Source organism: Nelumbo lutea, chromosome 7, assembly GCF_056320005.1.
Source record: "Nelumbo lutea isolate HS-2025 chromosome 7, American lotus-T2T, whole genome shotgun sequence".
NCBI lineage: Eukaryota > Viridiplantae > Streptophyta > Magnoliopsida > Proteales > Nelumbonaceae > Nelumbo > Nelumbo lutea.
In genome coordinates this window covers 20,473,946-20,492,970 of record NC_142690.1, presented here as the reverse complement: position 1 = coordinate 20,492,970, position 19,025 = coordinate 20,473,946, and the positions used below count along the sequence as shown (strand labels likewise).

Below are 19,025 nucleotides of genomic sequence, written 5' to 3'. Positions count from 1 at the left end.
ACCTGATTTCAGCGATATCAAGTGCTGAAAACCACACTTGTAACACCACAAACCCTAATCCACACTATTGCCCTTTGAATCACACACAAACCAGAATAAACCCTAGCATAAACCCTAGCACACTGCAATTGAAACCCATCATGCGAACTGTACTACACCTCTCATGTATTCCATAACAGAAAATATGCATAACAAAAAACTTTACCTCATCGCCTGAAGGCCAACCACACGAAGGGCTGAGACACCACTGCACCACACGTACCAGCCCTAACTAGGGCTTAGAAACCACAGCTACCAATCACCAACGACACAATCGGAGGCATAGGAACGTCCTAGGGAAGAGGGCGATCACTCCTTTTCAGCCCTTTTCCCAGTCTCCAACTCACAGCTGAGAAACCCAAGAGAAACCCTAATTCGAATGCGCAGAAGACAGAATTCTAGCAAGTCTGATTTGTTGAACCTTGCTCTGATACCATGTTGAAGTTTGACCTGCCCTAGAATTCTGTCTTGTTCGTTGACTGTAAAGTAAAGTAAACAGCAAGTAGGAGAAGAAAGAAGAAGAGAGAAAAGAGAGGAAAGAGAGAAAGGCTGGTTCGAATTAGAGAAAGATCATCTCCCTAAATTTGGCCAGACCTGTTATTATATTATTAACTTGATGGAAAAGACTTAAGTGCCCTTCTTTAAGTAAGAAGCACTCGAACTAACATAACAATACACATCAACCTTCTCAACAAGTACAAAGACCGAAATACCCCTTCACTAACACCACTAACAGGGTGAAACTGAACTTTGATGGAAGCTCTATAGGTAATCCAGGCCCATCTGGTATAGGAGTTGGAGATTCCTTAAGAGCAGAAATCTTGGCACTACATCAAGGTGTAAAACTGGCCAAACAGTTGGGGCTACAACAGATTGAGATAGAGGGAGACTCCAAGTTGGTAATTGGGTGGATGCAATCAGGGCAGCTGGGAATTTGGCAATATAGGCAGATGATAAGGGAAATTCTTAGCATAACAAGGGAGGTGGGTGTTTGGTTCAAGTGGGTAAGGAGATCAGCAAATGGTTTTGCTGACGCCCTAGCAAAACAAGGGACTGCAAGGGAGAGTCTTTTTTGGGCAGTGCTGTAATGTTTGATGTTTATTGGATCATCCTTTTCTAATAAGGGTTGAATTCTGTATTTCAGGTTAATTTATCTCTAAAAGTTATCGTTTCTAATAAAAAAAAAACAGTTTCTTACAACTGATACTTTTATTTTAAGAAAGTAACACAAAATTCATGCTGACCCATGATTTTTATATCCATCCAACTTGGACTTAAGGTTTAATGTTAGTGGATTTGACCTTTCTAGTCACATATTCATCCAATTTACTTTTACAATGATATATATTTTAAATTTTAAAGGGAGTGTCATCAACTTGTTAATTTTGATTGGCTGATGTACCATGTGAGTATTGCTACTATCAGCCGTCCAGCAAAACCATTGTTGTTATTGACATGATGTCACAATAACCATGTTGTATTTCTCTCCTTGCAGAATTCTTATGAGGCACTGTTCTTTATTGTTGACCTACATGCGGTATGTTTCAGAAGTTTTATTTTTATTTTTCCTTTTAGGTTTAAACCTTGTTTATATATGTTTTACTACTGTACTGAGTCAATTACCGTAACTGCTTGATTACATGAAATATTTGTAACTTCTAACCTGCTACTAAACATTTTGGTTGTATGTTCTGTTTCTACCTGAACGTTTTAGGTTGATCAACACAAATTGGCATACAACTGTTATTTGAGGCTTTTAATAGTTGAAACAGACAGATCGTAAAAATGCATGTGTGGGAATAATCATTGATGTTTATAGCTGTAATGTCAAATTGACGTTTCCTGATTGGGGGGGGGGGGTGAAGTCAAATCATTCTAGCTGAAGTGACTCTCATATGTGATGTGACAATATGTATCTGTCACCAATTTGTATTGATAAACCCAAAATTTTTGAGGTAGAAACAGAAAGGGTCCAAACACAACCTTTGCCTTTGTGATTGATCGATCTTGTGGTTTCCTATATTTTTACTCTTATGTCAGAGGTTTATATAGTCTATCTTTTTATGGGTAGGACTTTTTTTTTTTGTATATGGCTTTCTTTATATATCTTGAAAGAAGGTAAACTAAATTTGTTGAACTTCAAAAGTATATTGCTTTGATTACCAGTTGCCATATGCTTTTTATATGATATGAAGTATTTTTGACCACATTTAATTTTGTCCTTAACAGATTACTTTACCGTATGATGCACAACTGCTTTCCAAAGCAACAAAGAATACAGCTGCCATTTATTTGGCATGTGGTATAGACACCTCCAAGGTCTAGGGGAATTATCCTATCCTTCTGCTTAGGAAATTGAAAAGCTTGTAGTTGTGCTGACAACCACCAAATGAGCCTTTTAATTTGTTTTGGATATGCAGGCATCCATTTTTGTGCAGTCTCATGTTCGGGCTCACATAGAACTGATGTGGTTACTGAGTTCAGCTACACCCATTGGCTGGCTGAATAGAATGATTCAATTTAAAGAGAAATCCCGCAAGGCGGTATGTTGTTTCTATAGGGGATAACAACGGCCATTTATTTTATTATTTTTTTCTAAACCTTCTATTGTTTTAAGTTTTATAGCATATGGACTTATTGCTGCAAAGACATCTTGGGTCCCTGTTTGGTTGATGGGAAGGGCAGGTAATATATGCTATCATACCATGATGTTCCTATGGTTAAAGATGCAGAAACTGCGATAAAGGTATGGACATGATTATGAGGGGTTATGATAATGTAGTTGGTTGGTTGGAGGAAGAAAATGGATAAAACCTATGGTTGAGCAAAAGCTCATAATGGATTTATATAATGGTGGTGCAGTGATGAAATGAAGGCAACAAGTGAATATCTTATCCAATGATCAAGATTATGAAGCTAAACTGGAATAAACTATCATGATTCTGGTCTTTACCTGAAAGAAAAACAAACACTTCAGATCTGAACAATGTTTTAAAATCTGACCTGGAGGCTGAATCATTTTCCTTTCTGATGGATAGGTCACTGGTTCAACTATCTGGGTCAATGTATTAATCTGTGATGCCATGAAAGCTAGAAATTCAAAACAAGAGTAGGTAATCCAGTGAATGGGTAATGGGTCATTGACAAAGTCAATAGTTTTTTTGGATATAGCACACTAGATGTTGATCTGAACCAGATTTGTTATTGGGTAACTGAGTTGCCAGTCAACTGGCTGGGCCTGGATCAGTGGTTAGAAAGTGCCAGATCTGAATCTGAGTTCAAAAGTAAATACGAACTTCCAAACTTCTACCACATGACCAATAGATCAATGGAGGAGAAATAGAATTTATGCACTGAAAATAAACAAACGACTCTTATCTGCTTTGTACATCTTCTCTATAATAGAGTAAATAAGAACTTCCTAAATTTTAGATATCTTGCAAATGTACCCCTTCCTATTTATCACCCTAGTATAACTATAACCATTTCCTTTCTAACCTAACTTAGAAATGGAACATGGATCTCAAGATTGGATTTATATTGGAACCTCAAGAACTATGCATAACTTGACTATTGACTCTTAAGAAACATAAGCTGCTTGAACACAGACTATAAACTACAAGCCTATTGGAGTCCCAAATAAAGGTCCATTCTGTAGCACTTAATTAGGTCAAATGGATATCCCAACTTCAAACAGAATGTCAACTTATATAATGCTAAAGTTGCCATACTTTCCACCTTAGCATTATGTTTTCAATAACTAATTTTCCCTTTTCAAATGTTTTATTCTGTATCCCTAACTTTTATCTGCAAACCCTTTTTTATAAGCCTCTACCTGCAAGCATGGAAAATATTTCTGTTCTCTATTAAGAACCCTGGAGTATTATTTTATTCTTAGTTTTCTTGTTCACAGGGGACTTGTTCCTGGTTTCAAAACACAACTTAATTTTGTTGAGCATTTCAAATATTTTCTGATATTTCCATAATGTCTTGTAGGGTGACGAAAATGTTGGGGTTGCACTTCTTACTTATCCTGTTCTGATGGCTTCTGATATTCTTTTATATCAGGTGGTCTTTTACTCATTGAGCTGTTTATTTAACATTATTTAACATGACGTGCACAAAATTGCCATTCTCTGGGAAACATCTTTTGAACATTTTTTTACGATACTAAATGATGATGTTTTAATAGTATTAGGCCTGGGTCTATTTGGTTATATGTTTAAACAATGCCAAAGAAATCTGTCACTAAATGTTGTTTCTCAAAGTGCTATTATCCAGCTATGTTATCTGGTAATTAAGTTCTAATCAGTGTTTTAAAAGGCATGATCGCTTCCAGGTGAGGCACCCCCAAAACACCCTGAGGTGTGCATATGCCAGATGCATATGTCTCATACGCCCAGAGGTGTATGCCTCATGTGCCTCATACAAAAAGAAAGAAACAAAGAAAGAAAAAAGGAAAGGGAAAAGAAGGAAAGAGAAGGGGAAAGAAAGTTTGGGCTGGGACCCTCTTGGCTGGGGGGCTTCAACAAGACCATCCCTTTCAGCTGGTGTTAAAGCATTTTCGTTCTTCTTAATACAAGACATATTCATAAAAAAAAGACGAAATCCTCCCTCTTCTTCCTCATCCCCTTCCTCTTAAGGAGACTTATGCCTCTTACATTCTGAACTATGACTCACACCTCCAATTAGTGGAATTCCTTGCGCCTCTGTGTTTTAAAACATTGATTCAAATACTATTTTAATACTATTTAATTGTTTTTTTTTGCCAAGGAAAGGAAAATATAAATTAAAGAAAGTGAGGATGGGAGGGAAACCCTTACGAGAGCTGATGATATGCTAAAGCTGTACAGGAGAGGACCCTATTAATTGTTTTCTTCTGAATGAAATATTTTAAAACTAAAACAGTTAAAGAAAGTGGCAAATATTATTGCTTGGTTTTGCAACTGTTATAGTGAATTTCTGATACATGATTTCTAGGTTCCCCACATACTCCACTTGAAGGAAGTGGCAAGTGTGTTGCTTGCTGTTGTAACTGTTATACTGGTACATGATGTCTAGTCTCCCCACAGAACCTCACTTGAAGGAAATTATGCAAATGTTGTACTGACTGGTACATGATGTCTAGGTTCCCACAGACCACACAATAATGACTGGCTTTTCTTTTTCTTTTATCTCAAACCTTGCATTGGAGTTTGGAGTCTATTATATATTTATCTTTCTATTTATCAAAAAAGAACATTTATTTATCTAGAAATCTCAAAGAGAAAAAAGGAAAAACCAATCTTGTTTTTTTCAATTTGAGATGGTGTTGGGAATAGGTGAGTTCTTTTCAGTTATTTATTTACTTTTACTATTTAATGTGTATTTTGCTCTTAATTGTACTTTCTGATATACTTACAGAATACTTGATTCTTACTAGTTGCATCATGATTCTACAGTCGGACTTTGTCCCAGTTGGTGAGGATCAGAAGCAACATATGGAGTTAACTCGTGAACTGGCTGAGCGAATCAATAATTTATACGGAGGGAGGAAGTGGAAGAAAATGGGAGGGTAAGAAAAGCAAATTTTCCATTTATATATGAACATTATTTCTTAAGGTTCAATATTTTATGCTTCTTTGTACATTATAGATTTGATTGCCTATGTTATTCTGGTGACAGACGCGGTGGTGCTATTTTTAAGGTGGATTCCTTATTTCCATTCCTTGATGCCTAGTTGATGTCAAATCAGAGCGACTCTTACCTTAATCAATATACTGTTCTAGGTGCCTGAACCTCTCATACCACCAGCTGGAGCTCGTGTAATGTCTCTCACTGATGGTCTTTCTAAGGTACCAAAGGTTTATGATTTTGAATCTATAAATGTAGTTTAAAGTTAAACAGCTACACATGGGAGACAAAAAAGGGTTACAGGGGATTTGTTGAAACCTAGGTTATTAGATCTGATGTTAAGTTACATGATTTTAATCTAAAGGCTAAATGTAGGGTTAAAATAATTGTTGTCAGGAACTCATGACTAGGCTTTAAGGTCATGGTAGTCAAAGCACGTGTCATCATGTAGATATTTTCTGTATGCAACCAGATCCTTCTAAGAGTTATTCCAGTGCAACCTAGATGAGTGAGAACAAAGACTTGTCTATTCCATTATATAAGGGTAAGTAGGTCATCAAGTTTCTTTTGGGCCAAAACTCTCATGTCTCCACCTCCATCAGTCAATTCTTACCTTTCAAGCATTACTGCAATTTAGAGCCATCTTGCATGGAGTCCAAATTTTCTCTTTCAAAGGCCAGAGCAGTTGCTCTTGAGTCTTAAATGCATATAAACTATGGTATGCTTATCATTACAAGGCAGTGCTTAGTACAAAGTACCCCATTTTCCCACCTTATCTGGGGTGATTGAAGTCATAGTTGCATTCTTCAGGCGTGCCTGAACATCTAAAATTTTGTTCAGACATCTAATGATTGTTTTCTTCCACCTTTCTTGTTTCACTGAAAAGTTTAAAACGTGTGGACCTGATTAAGATGAAACTCTTTGACTTGTACAGCTTTACTTTTTTTTTTTTGAGAAGTAAAATTCATCTTTACTTTAAATATTAATCCTGCTGGAAAGTGGTGGCAATGTATATGCAACATTGATGAACTTCTAAAAGCATGCTCAAACATCTACTGATTCTTGGCTTGGTTGTTGTCTATAGATGTCCAAGTCTGCGCCGTCAGATCAGTCCCGTATCAATCTCTTGGACCCAAAAGATGTCGGTAGTTGACTTTCTTTTCTTTGCATGCACAGCGATATGTATTGTAATTCATTCATAATCAATATGTGAACCATAGGTGATATGGTGTACATACATAAATTTCAATTTATGCTTATCTCTGCATGCTTTGGTTAAGGCATCAAAATGTGCTCATCTCAATGATTGAAGTCAGTTGGTGTTTTAATTGTTAGCAGAAAAAGTAAAATGCATCAATTGTAGGAACTCATCGAAGAGCTATAACATTTATTCTTTTTACATTGGTTGCCTTGGGAAGCATTTACAAAGTACAAACCAGGGGTGGCCATGGGTTGGGTCTGGACCATGTCCAGATATATCCAGATCCAATTTCTATTTATGTAAAGCCAGAAACAGGTCCCATCAGGTTTGGCATAGCTACCCTTGGTCCTGGATCTGTCCATTAAAGACCTGATACTATCTGTAAATCCCACCTGTAACAATCTGAAATAAAGTAGAAAAGAAGAGGAAGATTGAAGAGAGAAAGTGTGGAAGAAGAAGATGGAAGAGAAAGGAAGAAGGGAAGAAGGAAGAGAGTCAATCGAACCTCTCTCCATTCCTCCACAATTATCTTTTATTCTTTAATTGTAAAATGAGTACAATTACATGAATACCCTTAGTAGGGAGGCCAGTACTAAAAGCAATAATAAAAGAAAGAAAGCAGACCTATAACTAAGGTCCACTAATCACAAACATAAAACATAAACAGAATTAAATAAAAACAAGAAACTATGGCCCATTTGGTCCATCGTCTCTACAATACTCAATGGTGATCAAATGCTTACTAAATACCATACCTATTTTGGTGGTAAGATAACTTAAATGCTATCATATAATTGTAACTTCTGAACATAACCTATGGCCTAATATGTGCTGTATAATATCTAAGTTTCTAGATTAAAAAGGATGTGGATTTATTTATTTCTTTACAATAAATGTCCAACCCTAAGTAGAAATATATGGAGAAGAGGAGGTCGAGTCTGGGGTGGGGGGATGATCAATCGGATGAGGTCTATTGAGATACATCCAGTTGAATGTATGATTGACATTGATAAAGTCATGAATGCAGAGTTGGAGGTTAGTAAAGTATTGGGTCTGTTTTTTCTTTGGGGAGGGGGGGGGGAGGTGGAAGAGTTTGCAAGGAAGGCATTTAGAGAGATGGAGGAAGAGAAGTTAAATAAAGAGGGTGGTTTTAATTTGAGCTTTGAGGAATTTCAAGAGAGGATGGAATCATCTGGAGTAGTAGGGGACAATGATAAAGGAATTTCAATGTTTGCACTTTGGAATTCAAGGATGTTGAGAAGTTTCCTAATGCTGTTTAGCGTTTCCTAAGTAAAAAAAAAAGCCATTGTCCTATTCAGGTTTCAAAAGTCTTAGCGAGGATGAAAGGGGGTTTATTTGGGGTTGGGCCTAACAAAAAGGTTCTTAAGAGTAGTAAAGAGGATCTTGCCTAAGTCACTGAAGTTGTGAAGTAATTATGCAAAGTTTTAATTGGTGGTTTTGATTGGTGTTCTTGTTTTCCATTTGTATCTCCTGATGTTGGTGCTTAGGGGATTGGGCGAGCTAGTGTTTAGGTGGTTTCCATCCCTAAAGAAGCAAAACAAAAGAAAAAGAAAAGGAAAACATAGGATGAACTTGAACTTTTTCTGTACAAGGAGATTGTCACCACTTCAAGAGAGATGGCTAGGTTATCTTTTGGTTCAGATTTGTGGTCATCTCTTGACCCATCTTATTTGATGGCTAGGTTATCCTTCTAGTTTCTTTTCTTGTGATTCTTTCTTTTCTTATGCAATGCACCCAATGCGGCCTTTTCCATAGTTCTGGGGGAGACCTATCCCTCCTAGAGTAGCAGCTTTTGTTTAGAATGAAGAGTTCTGGGGAGTCCTACTTTCACCTATTAATCTCTTGCTCATTTTCTATAGACATTTGGGCTTGGTTCCTTGCTTTCTTTGGTTGCAGGTGGACTCCTCCATCTGACATGGTAAGCTTCTTTGCTCCCACTTCGTTTTTGTGGCTGAAGAAGAGAGAAAAGAACAAACAGTTTGGTGGGTGTGTCACCTTGTGACTGCCGATATCCTAAAAGAGATATTTATATTAAAGAAAGTAAAAGGACAAATCTTCCCTTAGTGTACAAAAGAAAGAGTACAAAAAATAGATGTACAACAAAAGAAGTAAAAGTACAAAAATAGCCCTATGACTAGATCTTCTCACTATATCTACACTCCCCCTCAAACTTTTGTCATTGCTTTTGTCAATAGGTTTGCCAAGTGGGGCCTGGAGGAGACATGAGAAAGTAGGGGCAGAGCCATGAATTTTTTATGAGGGGGGCCAAAACTTATGGATGGGCCATAGGGGGGAGGGGGCAATCATTGGGTGAAAAGTGAGGGCAGGGAACAAAGTTACATATAAAAATGTATTGAGTGTGCAAATTTCTGGACCATAAGGGAGCCATGGCTCCCTTGGGTCCCCCCTAGCTCCGCCCCTGTGAGGAAGAGATATAACACCCTCAAGAAGGAGATTGCAGATGAAGCGGCAATTAACTTATATATGTTTGGTGCGCTCATGGAAGACAGGGTTGGAGGCAATTTTGATTGCATTGGCATTGTCTGCATATAGAGGAATTGACGGTGATGGTTCATTAAGTATTTCAAGTAGGATAGCTCGGAGCCATATGATTTCACTATACATGGAAGACATAGCTTTGTACTCAAATTCAATGGAAGATTTTGATACAATAGGTTGTTTCTTCCACTTCCACGAGATAAGGAAATTGCCTAAGAATACATACCAACCGGTAGTGGATCGTCCGGGTGTCAGGGCATCCATCCCAATTAGCATCCACATAAGTTGTAAGGTTAACGGGAGATGAAGAGGAGAAAAATATCCCATGTGATAAAGTGCCCCATACATATCTTATGATCTGACGAACTGCAAATAAATGAGGTCTTGAAGAAGACACAAACTGGCTCACCAACTGAACTGCATATGATATATTCGGCCGAGTCATGGTGAGATAGATTAAACTCCCTATTAGTTGGTGATAAAGAGTATGACCTTCCAGAAGAGAACCATCATCTTTGTAGAGTTTCAAATTCAGTTCTAGTGGGGTATCCATAGTCTTGGAGTCATTGAGATTGGCCAGTTTAACTAGATCAACCACATACTTTTGTTGGTTAACAAAATAGCCTCGAGAGTTTCGGCTCACTTTAAGCCCTAAGAAATATGTCAGAGGCCCCAAGTTCTTTATCTTAAAGGATTTACTAAGTAACTGTTGCATCTCAGTAATTCCTTCTACACCATCCCCTGTAATGAGTATATCATCGACATAAAGAAGTAAGATTGTCACTCCTTGCTTCTGCCTTAAAATGAATGAAGAATAATTTGAAGAACTCTGGATAAAGCCTGTGTCAGTGATAACAGATCTGAACTTCTCAAACCAGGCTCTAGGAGCTTGCTTCAAGCCATAGAGTGACTTCTTCAGACGACAAACAAGCTGTGGGTTTGTACAATATTTAGGAGGGGGCTTCATATAGATTGTCTCCTTCAACTCCCCATGGAGGAAAGCATTCTTTACATCCTTTTGATGGATGTCTACTATTTGGCTGCATATATAGCCATCAGAAGTCGTACAATGGTCATTTTGCTACAAGAGCAAAGGTCTCCTCATAGTCTATTCCATATTCCTGTTTATAGCCTTGTGCAACCAACCTGGCCTTGTAATTATCTAGGCCCCATCAGATTTCAGTTTCACGAATTAGACCCATCGATTCCCTATGAGAGATGTCTCAGGTGGAGCTTTGACCAAGTCCCAAGTGTCATTCTCAAGAAGGGCTTGGATCTCAGAATCCATGGCATCTTTCCAATGTGGTTCTACTACAGCTTGTTGGTAAGATTTGGGAATGTTTGTGGTAGATAAAATAGCAGAGAAGGAGCTATGGTTCGGTGAAAAACCATAGCGTTAGGTGGGCGAGAATTTCTAGAAGAACGATGTAAAGTGGGTTCAAGTGGAGGATCAGGTGCACTTACTGGGGCAATTGGAGTGATTGGATTAGCAGCTGGTGGTGGAGCGGAGGGGGGCATTGAGACTGAAGAAGACCGTTGCTTCCTGAAGTAGGTTTGAAGTTGTTGCGGAGGTGATATTGGTATGCTTGAGGTACCTATAGAGTCAAAACTATGTAACAAGGAAGTGGAAGGAGCTGGAAATTTTACAATATGTTCAAAAAAAGACACACTATACTCCATAAAGGATCATAGCATAGGAATCCTTTATGTTCAGAACGGTACCCCATAAAGGCACACAAAGCCGCTCGTGTAGTTAGCTTTGTGCATTCATGAGGTGGAAGGTGAACAAAATAAGCACAGCCAAAAACCCTAAGCATAGATAGATTTGGAGGTTTGTGGAAGAGAGATTGGAAATAGGAAGAATTATTTAAAACAGATGAATGAAGATGATTTATGAGATACATAGCAGTGCTGGCTGCCTCCACCCAAAACCAAGAGGGTACGTGGCAATCCTGTAGAAGTGTTTTGACTACACTCAAGATATGCCCATTCTTCCTTTCTGCTACCCCGTTTTGTTGTTGGGTGCTTGGACAAGATTTTTGGGATTGAATTCCATGTTGTTTTAAGTAAGTTTGGAAATCCCCATCAAAATACTCTCCCCCTAAATCCAATCGTAGCACACATATCTAGACATCAAATTGGGTAGTAACATAAGTATGAAAGTGTTTAAACACAGAATAAACTTCAGATTTCTTTCGAAGAAAATAAACCCAAGTGAAATGGGTGCAGCCATCAATAAAGGTTACAAAGTACTTATAACCCAGTAGTGAAACAATAGGAGACGACCAAACATCACTATGTATTAAATGAAAAGGAATTGTAGCATGCTCAGAGTGAGAAGGAAAAGGTAAAATATGATTCTTACATAAGCCACAAGTAGTGCAATCTTTATTAACATTCTTAAAGGAAATAGCAGAAACATGTAAACTACCAGAAGCAAATAACTGATCAAGTTTCTTAGAAAACAGATGGCTAAGGTGTTTATGCCACAAATGCCAATCATTATTACAATTAAAGGACTCAAAACAAGAAGTAGTAGAAAGCAAACAAGAAGTAGAAACAGGTGCAGCCTTATTCTTCTCAAACTCTAGAGCAAATAGTCGTCCTAGTCTATGCCTCTTCCCCTTCACCTCTACAGGTTGGCCAATAGAAATCAAATTGGTGGTGAGCTTAGGTACAAATAAAATTTTGGATAAATGAAACGGAGATGACTTAGAGGTAGGTAAATATAAATCATCACAGCCATGTATATCTAATTTTTCACCATCTACGGTGACAATGTGTCTATTGGGAAGATGGGGTTTAGGATATTGACCAAGTGTGGCCCTGTCATATGGCTAGAGGCTCCTGAGTTAATATACTAGAGGTGATTTGGTGAGGGACAATAGGTTGGCAACTTACTAGACATGCCAATAGCAGAGAAGGTTGAGGAGATGACCAAGGACATAAGCTGTTGAATCCGTTCTTCAGACATGCCACTAGAGGTGTCATTTTGGCCAGCCATAGAAGTAATGGAAGAGGAGGCATCTGATCCATTTACAACAATTTGATAGGCCTTTAGCTTCCTTTCTTCTGATTTGATCCACCACTTTTCTAAGGCCGAATAGGGCATTCAGTAATGATATGGCCGAATTGCTTGCAATAAGTGCATGTATTCTTTTTCTTGCAATGGGAGACAACATGCCCAAACTCCTTACATTCATAGTACTGTACTTTAGAGAAGTCTTTCTTCCCTTTCGGTTTTGTTGCTAGGAAGACAACATCAATGTTGGAATCTTTTCTCCCATCAAAAGTGGTATGTGTAGCAAATCTGGTTTCAGCTCTCAGAATTTCTCCAAGAATAGTATCTAATTCAGGAAGTGTTCCTCAGCTCAGGATATTAGATTTGATAATTTCAAATTCAGGCCTGAGATGCATTAGAAAATGCATAATCTTCCTTCTATCAAAGTGTTCCTTCATATACTTCACGCAACTGTGTGACGGATCCTTTCCCATGTGTACCAACTCATACTCTGTTCAGAGGTTAATAAACCCTACATAGTATTCATGGACTTTCCTTTCTCCCTTATAATATGTGAAGGTGTCAACCTATATCTGGTACTGTCTAGAGGTGTCCGATTGCTGATAAACTTTCTCAAGGTATTCATACATCTCATAGGCAGTCCTGTACCCTCTCATAGGAATTGCAGTGTCAGTTTCGACTGATCCTAGGACCCATGATGCAATTTTTGCATTGTCAATCTTCCACTGATTAAGACCCTTAATATCTAAATCATCAGGTTTAGCTACAAAACCATCCAAATATCCCCAAAGGCCCTTGGCTTCGACATGGTATTGAAAGTTAAACTTCCATAAAGCATAGTTTGTGCCATTCAATTTAATAGGGAGAACCTCCATTCTTTTTGATGCCATTGAAGGACAAAAGACAGCAATGCACACTTCCAGGAAATCAATAAAATTTGAACCAGAGGGTAGAAAAGAGGGTACCTTTCAGCCGAGGTCCAAAAAAGCTAACTGTAGTATTCTGCTGAACTGAAAATTGGATTGAAACCCTTCAAAATCAAAACTGATGCAAACAAAACCAAAATGATTCAGTAGATCTGCTCTGGGCGACACCAGATCTAAGATTTCAGGCTGATCCGATGTCTCTACAAGGAGATCCAAGAAGGAGAAATCTGATGGCGCAACAGTCCAGAGAAATGATCTGAAGCTTCTCTAGGGAGAAGATTCAAAGACACTCAAGAGCCTCCCAAATACTGTTAGAGAGTTCTTGAGACAGCAACAATAGAGATGATTGAAAAGATACTATATGCAGATCAGATCATGACCTGCTCTGGTACCATGTCAGAGTCAAGTCGAAAAGACAGAGATGGAAGAGAGAAAAGAACAAACAGTTTGGTGGGTGTGTCACCTTGTGACTGTCGACACCCTAAAAGAGATATTTATATTAAAGAGAGTAAAAGGACAAATCTGCCCTTAGTGTACAAAAGAAAGAGCACAAAAAATAGATGTACAACAAAAGAAGTAAAAGTACAAAAATAGCCCTGTGGCTAGATCTTCTCACTGTCTCCACATAAATGGATAACTAAAGGCATGGACATTAAAATTTAATGGGTGCAAAAAAAAAAAAAAAAAAAATATATATATATATATATATAGCTGATTCTTTAACAAAACAGGGGGTTGGGAGGAATAAATGTTTTGGGCTCAGCTATAATGATTTTGGCTTGGAGATAAGATGTTTTATCTCTAGTTGCCTAATGAAGCAGATTGATTTTTCTGTCCATTGGTAAGCCCAAATCAAAATATTAAGCTGAGTTTTCTAATATTTGCAAAGATCCAAACACTGAACATGATTGTCCATTTAATGCACAATACCTAACATTGATGTCCTTATGCTTAACAACTTGTCACTTCAAGATTGAAGGTGGTGCTTCATCTGCTGGTGGGTCCGTCCAACACAAATGACATCGTACAGGGGAGACAAATTTTGGATGTAGTGGTAATTGCAAGTGAATGTGTGGATGCAAGAATGAGGAGTGATTGCTGGGGCCTGGGGGTGATTTGCAAGGTGGACATGGAAAAATCTTATGATCATGTGGAGTGGGGATTTCTAGAGGAGGGGATGGGGCTAATGGGTTTTGGAGAAAAACGGAGGAGATGGGTGTTTGCGTGCATTTCATTAGAGTCGTCCTATTGGTGTGAAAGCTTCAGCACTTTCTACTTGGCAACTAGTATTAGATAGAATTGACCAAAGATTGGCAAGTTGGAAGGGGAGGTAACTCCCATTTGAGGGGAAGATCACAATCATTAAAAGTGTCTTGTCAAATCTACCAATCTACTATTTATCTCTATTGAAAATTCCAGCAGTAGCGAGCCGAGAAATTGAAAGGATGCAAAGAGATTTTATGTGGAATATAAAAGTATCCCAAAAAAGTTTCATTTGGTTAGGTGGGATTGGGTTTGTAGGGCAAAGAAAGAAGGGGGTTTGGGAATCAGAAGGGTGAGAGCTTTTAATCAAGTCTTGTTGGAGAAGTGGGAACTAGTCTCTAGGAGTAGGGCTGATGGAGGGTTAGGTTTAGGTAACATTTGGAGAAAAAATGAAGCCTTGTTGGAGAAATTGCTGTGGAGGTTGGGAGTTGAGAGGGATAAACTGTGGATGAGGGTAATTTTAAGTATTTATGGTCAGGCAGATGATGGCTGGGACTGGGACTTTGGCAAGGTCTGTTGGTGCCTCTCCTTGAAAATCTATACATGCCATTCTTTCTTCCTGTTTGCAGCACATCAGGTATGACCTCTACCTGGGAATCAGGTAAAGTTTTGGGAGCACATTTGGGTGGGTGAGATACCTTTGAAAGACCAATTCCCTTCCTTGTTTTCACTCTTGGTTTAAGGGCAAGGTTGTGTCCATTTTTCTAGTTCCTTCTCAATCTAATTTTGGGTTTGGTTGGGATCTCGGGCTTAGAATAGGCTTAAGGGATGTAGAGGTTGAAGATGTCATGAGTTTATTTCAGATCCTAGACTGGGTGGTGTTGGATCCCTTTGAGAGGGATAAGAGATTGTGGACCCTAACTCCCTCTGGAACCTTCTCTTGTGCCTCTTTCTTCAAGTCCCTACTGCCTTTATCTAGTCCATTTGCACAAAACTTTCTAGTTAAGGATGTTTGGGGTGAGCCGATTACTCCAAAGTAGACTTGTTCATGGGCCGGGCCGGGCCAGGCTTTCACTCTGTATTAACAGATTTTTCTAAGGCCCGAGCCCGAGCCCGACCCGACCATCGGGCCTACAACTTGGGCCCGAGCTCGACGCACATAAAAAGCCCGAAACCCGGGCCTGGGCCCGAGCCTGAAATTTATCCCATGTTGTTACTACTGAAGGGTTGAGAGATCCATCCCATGGACGCCCAAAGATTGCGGAATATGAGGGCGAATTTCAAAAATTTTTCTCTCCCTTCAACTGGGAATCACATTCCCTATTTAGAAAATCATATTTTCAAGGATCAATCTTGAACCTTAAACTGAACCAGATCTGAACCAAAAGGAATGGGAGAGAATGATACCTGATACGGAGAAGTAATATCTCCCAACGAAGGTGTTCACGCCCAAGGAAGGATCCAAAGACTGCTCCCACTGAAGATGGCGCAGTGCAGGATGGAGCAGAATCAGCAGTGTTCTTCCCCAAGAACTCTGTCCTTCGCAAGAAACAACAGGATGGAACGTGAGCACAACTTCTTTTTCAATCCTTTCTCAAAGAACTGATATCAAGATCCAATCTTGACTTCTTCCACAGCTGGAGATCAAACTGGCAAACAGGGCAGCTAGAGCAGGGAGGCGGCAAGAGAGTATTCGCAGGCTACAGAATTCTCTCTTCTTGATTTCAGCACTAAAGAGGATCTGATGTGTTTCTTGGTCTCTCTCAAGGCTGCCGCCCCCTCCTTCTTGTTGTTACCTTGAAAAGATAAGCTCCTAATCCCATTAGGAGGTGCTTATCCAAATCATATTTGGATCAGCCTTCTCTTCTAGTGATAAGGTTAAACCCTTATCTTATCTGCAGATTAGATTAGCTTTATCCTAATCCCATTAGGAGGTTTCTAAATCTTAATCACATTCAGATCTGGACTCTCTGAGTGGATAGGGTTAAGACCCTATCCTATCTGCTAATCTATCTCAGAATTTGCCCCTTTAATTAACTAAATAAATAGCCCAGTTCGAAATGGGCTTTAGGCCCATTAAGCTTATGTGCTCATTTAACCTTCCTAACTGTTGCCCAGTTGGGCTTCCTTGTATGGCGTGGGACCCAAGCATTGATCTACACATCAGCCACATGGGTTCGGCCTAGCCTTTGTTACAAGGCCTGGTCGAATACACTGTTAAAGACAGTGCACCCCTTGAAACCCATCAAATGGGCTCTATGGGCCCAACACTTACCCTAAGTGGTCCATGGGCCAAGCCACCTTGTAACACCCAGGGACTGTGGGCAGATGCAAGATTAGCCCATCAAGTATTATCCTCAATGGTCTTATACTTAACCTCTCAGCCCATAATGATCATACACTGCCCGACAAGAGAGGACCTCTCCCTCGGTTGCAAGGAACAGTGTTGCACTCTCGACTTATATGGATCCCGGGAATTAAAACCTTTTGCAAACATTTTAGAAACCATAATATATATACTTTTACATCTCATATAAAATATACTTCGCAAAACAAATCTCAACGGTTGAAATCGGCTGCCGGCAGTCTTGGTTTCCAACAGTGAGAGCACATCCCCGATCATTACCTTTGTCCGACAAAGGGGCTGATCCTGTCACTATGATCACCCACTCAGATGAATTCTCGAATTGTCCCAACATACCTAGGTTTTGACCCCCGCTAGGGATCTCACTGATTGGTACATCAAAGACAGTCCGATCCGACACCTAGTGCAGTATCATAATCGAGTCTAGGGGTCGGGTGTAACTTTCCAGTTTTGCCCATCAATCTTCAAGGTCCAGGGCAATACTGGAAATCTGGTACAGTTCAAAGATTCAATTAATCCCACACTGTATGTGCCTAGGGTCTCACCTTGGTAGCTGAGACAAGCCACCCCAACCTACTTGGTGGCACCACAGTGTCAGCCTTGTCAGGATAGGTCTCCCCAGACCGACCCATTGGCTGTGAACATTCTAAACTAACACGAGTCTCAATAAGTGTCCAGTTTAAGGATATTACACAGAAACATACCAAGGGAACATGAATCAAATATGTACTTTTATTCATTTACAATAAACTCATAAAGTACATCAATTTTGATTGAAGCTAAGGGCATGCAAAACTGTCTAACAACTACTGCTGAAGCGGCTGAATAGAGAGAGAGAGAGAGTGAGAGAGAGAAATTATAAAGAAAAAAATAAAAAAAATGTATATATTAAATTATAAATATATATATTTCAATAAATATTATATTATTTATATATTTTATAAAATATATAATGCTGAGTCGGGCCGGGCTTTTTTGACAAATCCCGAGCCCGACCTGTAACATAGTCGGGCTTACTGTGTTAGGCCCGAGGTCAGGCCCGCAGGCCTAATTATATGACCAAGACCAACCGGGGTGCGGGCCAGGCCATCGGGCTACCCGGCCCATGAACAGGTCTACTCCAAAGTCAGTTTAGACTGGGTGCCTCTTTCTTCATGTCCCACAGAGAGTTTTGTTCCGTTTTGAACCTCCAAAGTCACTTCCCAAGGAGAGCCTGATTTATTTCCGAAATGTGTCCCATCCCTAGCCCCCCTTCTTTGGATTTTTCCAATCTATTTCTGATCTTAGCTGGGACTTTGAAGAGGAAAGAGGAAATAAATAGGGAGGTTTGAGAGAGTAGCCTTGATGAGAGTTAGTTTACCACCTTTGGAGAGACAATTTCAATTCCAAGTACTTAGCCATCTTGCACATTTCTCAGTGACAACCTCCCAAAAACTTGTAGGTCTCGGGTTTCCCCCAAGGGGAGACTCAGGTAAGAGAAAGGGAGAGAATCCACCCTACACCCCAAAGCATCCTTCAGGTCTGTCGTCAATTGAGGGGGGGGGTGTTGATGCCTACTCTAAATTTGTCTTCAGCCCTGTTACTGCTTCAAAACACTTCAAGATCCTCTTCAAGTTTAAGAGAAAATCTTTCTTTGCTTTGATAAAGAAAATGGTATCATCTGCATATTGAAGGGTAAAAATTTGAATATTGTCGTGCCCCACCAAAAAGCCTTTTATTATATCAAAATCTATAGCTTTTTTTTTTTTTCCATGAAGGCATCCAGATTATCTGCTACCAATGTAAAAAGGAGAGAGGAGAATGGGCAACCTTGCTTGAAGCCGCTAGAAGTTTTGAAGTAATCAACTGAGGAGTTATTTACCATGATTGAGAGCCAAACCAATCTGATGCAACCTTTCATCCAATTAATCCAGACTTCCCCGAAACCTTTAAGTTCCAGAATCCTCCAAAGGTAATTCCAATCTACCTTGTCATGGGCTTTCTCTAGATCTATTTTGCAAATTACCCCACTTAACCTTCTCTTTTTTCTATCCTCCATCACTTTATTCACTATCAAAACCCCATCCACAATTTGTCTCCCTTGAATGAAGGCACTCTGAGTAGGGGCTACCACCTCATTCAAAACTTTCTTGAGTC

At 39.3% G+C, this 19,025-nt stretch overlaps 1 protein-coding gene across 24 annotated transcripts in view; it reads left to right on the top strand.

Moving 5' to 3' along the window:
* OVA4 (Nucleotidylyl transferase superfamily protein) overlaps positions 1-19,025 on the top strand; it is an 83,243-nt gene that overhangs the window by 10,132 nt on the left and 54,086 nt on the right. For 12 of the 24 annotated variants that reach the window (XR_016102122.1, XM_088954172.1, XM_088954182.1 and 9 more), the window contains exons 4-11: positions 1,535-1,576; positions 2,269-2,358; positions 2,460-2,582; positions 4,036-4,107; positions 5,481-5,593; positions 5,704-5,725; positions 5,808-5,873; positions 6,737-6,793. Coding sequence is in view for 22 of the 24 variants with exons in the window: in XM_088954172.1 (XP_088810298.1) it covers positions 1,535-1,576; positions 2,269-2,358; positions 2,460-2,582; positions 4,036-4,107; positions 5,481-5,593; positions 5,704-5,725; positions 5,808-5,873; positions 6,737-6,793 (585 nt within the window). In the remaining 2 variants the exon portion in view is untranslated. Of the gene's footprint in view, positions 1-1,534; positions 1,577-2,268; positions 2,359-2,459; positions 2,583-4,035; positions 4,108-5,480; positions 5,594-5,673; positions 5,726-5,807; positions 5,874-6,736; positions 6,794-19,025 lie in introns of all 24 variants that reach the window. The other 12 variants (XR_016102121.1, XM_088954162.1, XM_088954180.1 and 9 more) reach the window with 1 other exon arrangement.